At 27.8% G+C, this 12,009-nt stretch overlaps 1 protein-coding gene across 1 annotated transcript; it reads left to right on the top strand.

Annotated features, from left to right (window-relative positions):
• The first annotated feature begins 2,922 nt into the window (after positions 1-2,922).
• Positions 2,923-3,351, top strand: LOC114381679. Its single transcript, XM_028340914.1, has one exon. The coding sequence runs from the start codon at positions 2,923-2,925 to the stop codon at positions 3,349-3,351; it is 429 nt and encodes a 142-aa protein (XP_028196715.1).
• Positions 3,352-12,009: the final 8,658 nt, after the last annotated feature.

Raw genomic sequence — 12,009 nt, 5'->3', positions numbered from 1 at the left:
AAATTCACTAATCATAATTAGTGAAATTTTGGCTCTAAAATTTGACTCCACAAATTCAATTTCAAATTCAAGTGAAATTTGAATAGAAATTCAAATTTTCCTCCAATTTGGTGTGACACTTAGGCTATAAATAGAAGTCATGTGTGTGTATTTTTTCAACTTTGATTATTTGAAAATTACACTTCAAAGTTCAGACCTTAGTTGAGGCACAAAATTTTGTATTCCTTCTCTCCTTCTCCCTCCACTCATCTTCTACATTCAAGCTCTTATCCATGGCTTCCTATGGTGGTGAGCTTGTTCTTGACTCGTCTTCTCCTTAAAGTGGCGTCTCCAATCATCTTTCTTCCTTCTTCATTTTGTTGCCATTGATCTTCAAGAAGCAAAAGACTCCATTGATGAAGAAGATCCATGGCCTACAAGCTTCACATGGAGCTACGTCAGTTTGGTATCTCTCTTACTTTCTCAACTGCAATTATTCTTTTGTTTGGATTATTTTATGTTAATTGTGTTTTTTATTTGTAAACTTTGGAGTTTGGAGTTTGGATTTTGAATTTCAATTCTGCTCTTCGTTCATATAAAATTGAGGGCATCGATCATGCATGGCAATTGGCAATGCCAGCTCTATTTTCTTCAATGTCGGAAGTAAATTAACCTCTTTTGACACATAAATGCTTCCCTTTGCTGCATTTTTATTTATTAATTAAATTAAAATGATTTTTATTCAACAAAGGTAATTCCTAGCAAATTATGTCTTGTAGGATAATCTTAGGTGTCATTTGTTTGATATATATATATATATATATATATATATATATATATATATATATATATATATATAGTACACTAATTAATAAAAGAATGTACAAGAATTACATTTTATGGTACAATCATGTTAATTTGGAGATTGTCATTTCCAGATGAGCAATTGTATTTCATGGAACTCTGGATTAATTGATGACCAATGCATGAAATACCTATCAACACCCGGTTCAATCCACCTACTCACATGCATGTCCTAAGTACATTTTCAATATTTTATGCTAAATCTATGCCTTACTCATTCAAAACTATCCACTACATAAATAATGTGTCATTCTCTAAATTACTTTGAGAGGTGTTGTGTTATTTGCATATGGGTAAATATTCTATGTCATTATACTGTCATTTAGTTAAAATTCTTAGAGTAAATTGTTGACTTTTACAATATGTGATTTTTTATTATTAGAGTAATTTTTTTACTGTGATAATTTATAAGAACTACACTCTTTGCTTATTTCTATTGCTTAATAGTAGTATATGAATAATGTCACTTATATAAAATGCTATATAACTTAAGTTTGATATCGAGTAAGGAATTTATGTACCCGCTAGTACTCCCTCTGTTCCATAATATAAGTCATTTACAAAATTAATACTACATAAAATATTTTTTCCCAAAATTATTCTCAATCAATACTTCATGCATTAATACAACGTTCTTTTTAATTCTTGTGAATTATTTTTCCTAAGTCACTAGTATTTACTCATGCATTTATTTCATTGATTAATACTAACACCTTTTTTAACGAAAATGTTTGAAACCCAATTCAAATTTTGTTCTATCTGAGTAAATTTCAGTCTCATTTAGGTTCGGATTAAAATTTTGACGGTAAAAGTAATTTCAATTAATTAGGTGAAGTGGTAAGATCTTAGTCCATCAAGTTTGTTTATGAATTTGTCATTACTAATGAGTTGTGTAGTGGAAATAAATGAGTAGGAGTACTATATATTTAATTAGAGATAAAATAATATATTAGAAAAATCACTAATATTTTTTTAATGAAATTCAATAAATTAATTGTTTTTTAATACATGCACAATAACTTTAAACAACTTATAAATTTTAGAACGGAAGGATTACTACCTTTGTCTGAATAAGAGTGTTGTGTTGTTGTTTTGGTAAGCTAATAGAAATCCATTTTTGGCTATTTTACTATTTCATTTTTCATATTTGTAATGTGAAATGTGGTGATATGTGCCTTGTGCCCACTTCTGCTTGTCCTTTAATTTGTCTTCTGATTTGGGAATTTTAAATTTTCACAAGCCACTAGTTTTAATCAGATTTTGATACTCATAAAGCCAGAGAATAGCCACTTGAAACTCAATCTTAACAACAATGATAATAGCTTCCTCTGTTGAATATTTTCATCAATCTCCTCTCTTCATAATATTGTCATCAATCCCTTCACGAAAACCTAGCCACTTGAACTCCTCACCTTGCTCTCCTTGTATTTGTTGTAACATACATAAAACGTTATTCACACACTCATCAACCTCATCCTTTTCTCCTAGCTCCAATATTACTTACTTTTACTTTTACACTCCATCCCCTTTCTCTATTTATTCATCCATTCTCTTTTTTTAATTTTGAATTTCGGTAATGATATATTTGAATATCCCAATATTAATTTTAAAAAAAACTCTTCATTTGTCTCTTTCTTTTTGTCAAACTAAATCAAGTATTTATTATGAATGAGTTTGTTTAAACTAATTTTTTTAAAAATAATTATTTATCTTAATAAAATAAACAATTTAATGTTTTTTTAGCATGTTTGTTTAAACTATTTGTGCTTATTTTAAGAAGCAAATCACATTTATTTCTTAAAAAAAACACTTATATAAAAATATTCATTTTAAAGTTTTTTTAAAAAATTTAAACAAACTCACCCTATATATATTATTTTTCTCTATTATTTCGTTTTCTCTCTAGGGTGTGCAAGAATAATTTTTCTCTCTCTATTTCTTCCTAGTATATAAAGCCAAAGGGTACCCCCAAACTCTTGTCTTCATACTTTCTACACCTTCACAAACCATCATGGTCATGAGCAGCAGCATCACATTTTCCCTCCAAACAATGACGACTACATTGGCACTGAGAACTACATGGTCCTCCAAAACACAAACAATATCACAGATAACCATAAGTCCTTCAGATACAACGATGCAAGAAACAAAATCAAGGCCAAGAGCAAAACCAAAACGAAAATGTTCCCTCCCTATATACCCTTACTAGCTAGAACTCAAAACCTGGCCTCACACATGCCATGGGTGTTGAAGAGGTACTACACAAACGAGGGAAGGTTGATTCTGAAAGAGGAGAAGATGAAGCACCACGAGTACTTTCGTGCACATAGGGCCAATGGTAGACTCACATTGCACCTTGTTAACGTTCCCTTTGATGGCCATAATGAGTACTTTGAAGAAGCAACACCATCTAATACTCCACATGATGAAGAGGTTCATTATCACACTAATATTGTTACTAGTAATGATAGGTTTGATGAAGTTGAAGAGAATATGGCTAGTTGTTAATGATGAGCTTTCTATGGAACATGATAGTGATGTTGTTGTAGTTGGTGGTGGTAGAGTCAAGTGTTTGAACTGCAGTAGTGTGAGAACAGGTCCAACGTGTAACATTTTTGGGTTGCCTGTGCTTCCGATTAGAACGGTTCATAGTTGATTAATTAGTGATCAGTTTATAATGAATTTTTTCGTTTGTAGTTTTGGTTTATTTTGTAATATTAGAAGAAATGCAATTGAATTTGTTAATCTTGTTTAGCATTTTGCTTCTCATAGCTACCTATCTAGCTAGGGATATTGTAGCTCTTGGCTTAATTATTAGTTGTAAGGTTCTTAACTTCCTATGGCTTAAGCTTGTTTCATTTCCAACCAATTTAATTTTGATCAATGCCATGTTGCCAATATTTTCTTTCGGAAGCTTGAATTATTATTATCTTAATTAAGTTAGAAAGAAATTAACCATGCCTATAGTAATATCACTTGTAGTCTAGGACTAACTAGATATTCGTGATTTGCCTCCATTCATTCTTCAAAATAGAGCAACCAATCAAACCTTAGGAAGAGTTAACTTATTTCTAGTTATCAAGAAAGATGCCCGACGATCTTGACAGCATGGACTTGAAAATTTCACATTCTCATGTTTATAAAAATAGGTATTTTAAAAGAAACAATTTACTCAAAGAGAGTGTAGTTTCAAAACAATTTTCATGACTTTTGCCACATATGATAAGGAGACGTCATATTGAGTGACGCTTTACCTGACACCCTCTACCCGCCCCCCACATCTATATATATATATATATATATATATATATATATATATATATATAATAAAAAGAATAAGAATGTAGAATTAATTGAAAATTTTAAAACACATTTAAATAAAAACATTTCAAAAGGTAAAAGGTTCACATTCGCTTAGTGAAATCATAATAGAACTTGTTCAAATACTGATAAAATCATCTCAGCTCAAAACAAGACTGCTTATTCTGAATGAAAAGAAGTCACACTAAAGCGGAAAACATAAAACAATTATATTATTCATGGAATTATAACATATAAAATAAAACCCTATGACCCAATATCACATTTATCAGAGCATTTCCCTGGCACAGACTAAGCCTCTCTATCTCCAGTATGGAACTCATCATATACTGGCACCTAAAACAAAATGGCAATCAACCTAAACACAAACACACACCAAAGTGAGTTATCACATTTCTAAATAAGATACAGATAAACAAAGACGAAATCAAAATACATTATAGAATTATTTATAACATAACTCAACTTACTACAGTCCTCGTCACTTCACCACTTTATCATTTAAAATTCATCATAGAAATCACCAATTACATTACACATGAATCATACACTCCAAAAAATAGCACCAAAACATCAGTCGTTAAACTCAATGAAAGAAACACAACCATTATGAAACAAATACACTAGACTTAGGCCTACATGCAATGTGGTGCCATTTTCAGTAAAAAAACCTCATCGGACGCTTAAGAGTACATGACAAGACTTGTCTCACAATGGGTAAGTCAGGTTACTCTCATTAAGTAAAATCATAGGGAGACTAGTCAGGGTCACTCTGTCTTGTGAGAATGCTTCAATCATGTGGGATCGACACAGGCTTAAAGGAGCACTCAAACTGAGTGTATTTATCCCCAAGGCCTAGACTTTGAGAAATCCATCAAGGTCTCTCCCTCCTGATTCAGGTCCAACCCAGAAAATATTTTAACACACAGACTCTTCCTATAAACTATGCAATACACATAACTACTCAATTGTTTTTAAAATCTCAATTATTTTCAAAAACGATTTTAACTCGTCGTGCCTTAAGTAATTAAACTTGCGGATTTCCACACTGAAACCCATCACAAACTTATCGCGCATTAACTTGTCGCCTTTAAAGGATCTTACAATTGTGTGATTGCATAATTCATAGCTAACAACTCAATACATACCACATCTCAACACCCATGTATTTCACAATTCATTACATACTAAAATTTATCACTTACATAAAATCTCAATCATAATTTCATAATTCCAATAAAACAATTTATCACACCTTATAAATCATACACATATCACCCAGTAATAATATTTACATGGCACAAACCATGTATAAATTAAATTGAACTATATTATTTTCAATTAAAAAGAACTTTTATAACAATTAAATTAAAATGTAGCAAAAGTAATCATTATTAAGCAATAATTTCTACAACTTTATAATTTCTATAAATTTATTCAATTTATTATTTCTGTTACTTTTATTATTTAAAATATTTTTAATATATATATATATATATATATATACACACACACCCACACATATAACCCAAAGGAAAAGGAAATCAGTGCCACACAAATTGGAACACCACTTTTTTTTTCTTTGCAATTCGTAAACATGAATGTGCAAATCAACAAAACAATTAGAATTAATTCACTGTAAGAACGTGCAAATCAAATTGGAATGTCACTTTCGATTATATACATATGATTGTTATTATATAATTCAAATTAAAATCAAAGCATTGAAACAGGTAAATAATTCATGTGAAATCAAAATTTGTAACATATGTAAATAAATCAAATTTGCACAAGTGAAATCGAATCACAATGACAAGCGAAAAATTTAGGAAAAATAGAGCTTAATTTTAAAAAAAGAAACAACCCAAAATAACTCAGAATTGATCCTTTAGGGATCTCTATGCATGTTCATTCTAATCTCCAAGCGCGAGTAACTCATCCCTTACCTCGATGTAGTTGTTCAAGCGTTCTCCATTAGCAATGGTGACGTTTCTAGTGCTTTCTAGAGCTTCTCCTCTAAATGCTCTGTTAGGATTCTTGAGAGTCAGAGAAAAAGGAATATAAATGTTTTCTAAAGCAGAAGTTACCTTGAATGAGGTCTCTTGTTGTGGTTGTCATATTTTTTTTATATCACTTAAATTATATCTATGATTGATGTAAACAAGTATAAAATCTATGTAAAAGGTACTTTTTTTTACATTGGTCATAAATATAACCTATATGACAATTAAAACATGAGATTTCATTAAAAGTGGCTCCTTCCGCTGCAAGACATAAAACAAATATAAAGTGACATCGAAATTGGTTTCTCCTACATATTATGTGACAAAAAATATGTCTTGTAAATTGTTTCCAAACTACACTCTTTGAGAATATTGTTTTTTTTTATATAAAAAACATCCATTTTTTTGTCAAAAAGTCCCGGACACTCTTTTTTGAAGAATAATAAAATTAAGCCGAAGCCAAGAAAAACATGTTGACAAAAAACATACATTAAAGGAGAGTTAATATCTATTGAATATATAAACACATAATCAATGATCCAACAAATTACACATGTTTAAGGTATACATATATTTTAAATAAGGTATTTGGTTATTTTTAAAATTAATTGGCCGCACTCTTTTTTAAAATGATGATTAAATAGTATTGAATTTGGATGCTACCTTGTGTAAAAAAAAATATCGAGTACTACCACAAATAGAAACGTAATGAAATGGTATTTTTTTAGATGAGTTGAAATGGTATTTTCCTTTATTATTAAAAATTCCTATTTTAATACATTTATAATTATAAAAATAACCTTAAACTTTTGAAGGAAAAATATTTCACGTAAACATTAAAATTGTTGTTTCATGTGATTAATTCATCAAACATTTTTTCATAACTTAGTTTCACCAAACACTCAAAACTATTTCAGTTTAACCAATAATATTAAGTATCAATCACAAGTATGCATTTGCTAGTTACTTGAGATGCATTACTTTTCATAGATGATACATAATTACATATTGTCTCATACCAAAAGAAAAGAAAAGAAAAGAAATAATCTGTCGTACCTCCCTCTGAGTGTGTCATATTTTTAGGAGGCAATAAACTAAGAAATTCTCTCTTTCTCTTTCTCTCTCTATATACTATATATTCTTTATATTTCAAAATATAAGTCGTTTTAGAAAAAAAAACCAACTTTTATAATATAAATTGTTTTACAAAATTAATATATATTACAATAAATATTTTTTTTTCTAAAATTATCCTCATTCATGCATTAATACAACAGTGTCTTTGATTCTTGTTATTTCTTTTTCCTAATTCACTGTATTTACTCATGCATTTATATCATTGATTAATTCCAAAAATCACTTGATTTTTCACAAGTAACACAAGATACAATTAAGTTAAGTGATCCATTAAGTTTGTATAAAAATTTATTATTACTAATGAAAATTCTATGTAATGGGAGTAAATGAATATGAATACTATTTAATTAGAGATAAAATGATATATTAGGAAAATTATTGATATTTTTTATGAAATTCAATAAATTAATTATTTTTCTTAATATCTATATAGCAACTTTAAATGATTTATATTTTGAAACGGAATGAGTAATATTTTGGTATATGTATGTAAGCATGCCTTTTTTTACAAAACAGTAAACTAATTAAGAATTATATCTGTGCTTTTGCCTCGGTCTAAAAGATGAATTGTATTTCCAATGACTACAAATTACGTGCAAAGCCATTAATTTGCATTTATTCGTCTTTGGATGAAGCTCCAACCCACCTCTATATAAAGTAATATTGTGAAGAGCTTATGTATTTTTCAACAAAACAAAAAGAAGTTTATGTATTTCAATTAAGTCCAAAAAGAGTGAGTGATTTGTGGATGATCCCTTGAGTGGGTGCGTGTTATTCTTAAGTGAGACCATGTTGAAGTTTATATATAAAATAATAGCTATTTGGGGAGAATTTTAAATTCTTCATAAAACTTATAATCCTATTTGGAGATAGCGGATGTTTTTGTTGATTTGTTAGCCAAACCATGTAAATCACATATCTTCTACTTTTTCTTTTTGTGTATTTTTGTATTTTTCTCATTTTTCATCCTTAGTGTGTGCGATTTTACCAAACAATACAGACATATTTATTTTAGGAGTAATTCCTATCAAATTTATTTCATTTAATATTTTTTTAATTACTAGCAATAACTTTTATTAATGCAACCATTAAATTATTTTTTTATTAAATAGATTAAGTTAACATTTGTTAAATAATTTAAATTTTTTGTTGATATTCAAATAATTAACTTTATTTTTAACATGAAACATACTTTAATCATATATGCCAATTTTGATTATAAAGGGTATAGACTAATAGATGCTTAATTTATTTAAAATGAAAATAGTTATTATTAAGAAAATGTTATATTATTTTAATGATTAAATTTTTAAATTTGTTATATAAAAAATTAAATTAAAAAATGTCTAAACTAAAATTTATTCTTAGAATAAATAAATTCCTTTATATTTCTATATTAGGATATAATCTAGATATTTTTATAACATGAAGTAATATATTAAAATATTTTTTGTTGAACATGTTTTTATATATAACATATATAATATGTTTTCTTACATTTCATTATAGGAAAAGTGATGTTTTGATGAAGTAGTCGTACCCACATTTGGATATTGTCTTTTTTTTTTTAAGGGGATATTATCTTGTATATTAGCATATTTGTCAATGAGGTTGACTTTTCAGTAAAAGAAGATATTGAAGAGACATAAATACATATATCCACATAAATATATCTATCAATATCTTTAAGTAGAGGATGGTAATGAAACATCAGCATCTAGCAGCATGTATACCGATGGAGATAGATGGTCAGAATTTTGATGGAACTTAAGACTTATTTGATGAAATAATTAAAATAGTAAAAAATGACTTAGTACAGGATCCGCTCCGTTTATTTACACTGTTTTCTTAGTTGGAGTATATTACTATTTAATATAAAAAATGACTGTAAAATTATTGGTTTAAAATTTAATTCAAGGATATTATTTTGTATTTTATTATTTAACTTTAAAAAAATTATATATATATATATATATATATATATATATATATATATATATATATATATATATATATATATATATATATTTTAAACGGCGGATGCACCTATTGGACTGTGGGGATAATTGTCTCTACAAGATTTTTTCTTCCGTGATATATGTATAATAAAAATATATAAGAAATAAAATAAAGTGAATAAATTGATACTAACTTTATTATTTTATTATTTTCATTTTATATAATATTGAAAATAAAAAAATTTAGAACATTTTCAAAGTATAAAATACATACATGACCATTATAATTTCTAGAAATTTGAGTACTTTAAATTTTATTTGTCATGACATTATGTATTTTATAAAAGCTTGTGATATTTTTCTTTGGCTTAAATGTAATTTTGGTTCTCTTATTTTTTAAAATACATAAATTTTTTTTCTTTATCTTAAAATAAAGACATTTACTTCTCATATTTTTTTAAAATTACAGCTTTAATTTCTTTATTTTAAATAGAGACATTTAGTTTTTACTTTTGTAAAATTTATGATTTTGATCCTTCCAAAATATTAATTAGCAAGAGATTAATTTAATGAGACCTAAATTTAGTAATGTGACACAAGATTATTTATTTAATCCATATCATAATCAATGTTAATATGTTAATGCTCAACACTTTTAGTTTGACTAAATGACCAAAATCCCAAATTTTGCAAAATTGGAGGTTAAATGTCTCTATTTTAAAATAAAATGACTAAAATTGTAAATTTTGAAAAATATAAAGACTAATATCTCTATTTTAAAATTGAGAGACCACAATTGTATTTAAGCATTTTTTCTTTTGTATAAATTATTTCTTGTCCCACTAAGAAAATTTTCTGGATCTATATATATATATACACACACACACACACTTATATTGGGAATGCTAATATTCATTCTATTTGGTATGCATTAACACTCAACACAAAAAAAAAATGATATCAAACATAAAAAAGTTCTTAGTCTTATTAAATGAAGGATATTTTGGAGATAGTCTCACTAAACAAGATATATGTAAGTGAGGTTTACTTATATTTGAGACCAACAAATAAGAGACTTTTGTTGTTTATAATTGAGGCTCGAAAAATTAATTGTGGAGGAAAAAAGACTTCAACATATTATTAGCTCATTGAAGGAGCTTGTAGAGATCACAAAAGAGTGATGCATCTTATTAGTCATCACATTTCTAAATGAGGGAGAAAATAGGAGGTTTAATCAGGATGGCATCAATAATGGTAAACCATTTATTAGTTTTCATTACTGTTGTGAACATGGACGAATTTGTAGTACATAATTTTTTTGAAATTAAAGATATAACACATTTTGGATACATTAATAAAAAATCATAAAAGATTTATATATGGATGTAAAATTAAATACGTGTTGGTGTTAAAATGCAATTATGGAGATAATCTTGAGTGTTGTTAAAACATTGTAAATATGCATATTTTGTTTTAGCAAACATTGTAAACACAATTGTTGAGTGACAAAATAAATTTATTCAATAAAAGAATGGTTTGAGCAAAGCCAAAACAACACAAATAGAATACCCTATCAAAGTCAAAACTACACAGATAGAAAGACCTACTTGTTGGAAAAACCTATAAAACTATCGGAAAGGAGTTGTCATGTTCAAAGAAGAGGAAAATGGTGTGTATTGCTCTTGTTTTTTTTTTAAAGAAAGTAGAAACATTTTATTTATATTTGGAAATTTTCTGATTTTGAAAACCCTAAAGTTAAAAGAACAAAACTATAAAATATTAAAAAATTCAAAAAATGGCTCAAGCCGTATCGAAAACAACTTAAGTTGTATCCAACCATCTTGAGCCGTATCCCAGTCGTGTCCTAAAATTTTTGTTAAAAAAATGTATTCTTCTTGGATTTGTATTTAGGTGTATTAGAGACGTATCTGTGTTCGACACAAGTATGACATCAATACGTTTCCAGTTTTTGTGTATCGGGGCTTCATAGGTTTAGATTATAGCTTTATGTAATATGTATATTACTCATCTTCATACTACTTTACACACAACTCAAACTTCTTCTCTCTCGCTTATTTTTCTTCCTGGATTACTTTTGTTCTTATTAGTTTTGTTGCCTTGGTTAAACCGAGAGGTTTCGATTGTATCATGTGGAGATTCCATGGGATACTAAATATAATCCCTTTAGGGTAGTGCATCTACACGCCTCAAGAAATTTGGTTCATGTTATCAACTTTGGTGACTACAAAAGTACAACAAAAATAGGATAAAGTAGAGAAGAAAGTGATATTTTTTTAGTATAACATAGGTATTTTTCACTGAAGGCAATCGTATTTGAGTCGGATATGATCATTGCATGCAATAAAAGTCTTATTTTGAGTATTTAATGCAATTGCATATGTAGGACTGAAACTCGAGACCACTAGTTAAGCTCGAATAATCTCGTACTAATTGATCTATGCACTTGGTGAAGTTTATATTCATAGACTTATATATTGGTTTATCCCCTAAATATCATGTGTATAAAGTTTTCTTCATTCTAATTGTTTTGTTTACATCAATACTTGATATCCAAGATAACTTCTTGCTTTTGGAATATGTTTTCAATAGTCTTGAGCATGTTGTTTTTGTTCAACACACATGTGTTTTTTAAGGTTCTTATTTGTTTTGCATCTTTTGATCATATGTAGCTTCCTGTCTATTTACTTTTTGATAATTTTCTATTCAAATTGATCTTTTGATCATGC

This window comes from Glycine soja, chromosome 13, assembly GCF_004193775.1.
Source record: "Glycine soja cultivar W05 chromosome 13, ASM419377v2, whole genome shotgun sequence".
Classification (NCBI taxonomy): domain Eukaryota; kingdom Viridiplantae; phylum Streptophyta; class Magnoliopsida; order Fabales; family Fabaceae; genus Glycine; species Glycine soja.
Note: the sequence above shows the minus strand (reverse complement) of the source record. Positions and strands in the feature narration are given on the sequence as shown.

What these genes read in the sequence shown, in the direction of transcription:
- LOC114381679 (XM_028340914.1), top strand. Translation starts at nt 2,923, where the DNA reads ATGGTCCTCCAAAACACAAACAATATCACAGATAACCATAAGTCCTTC.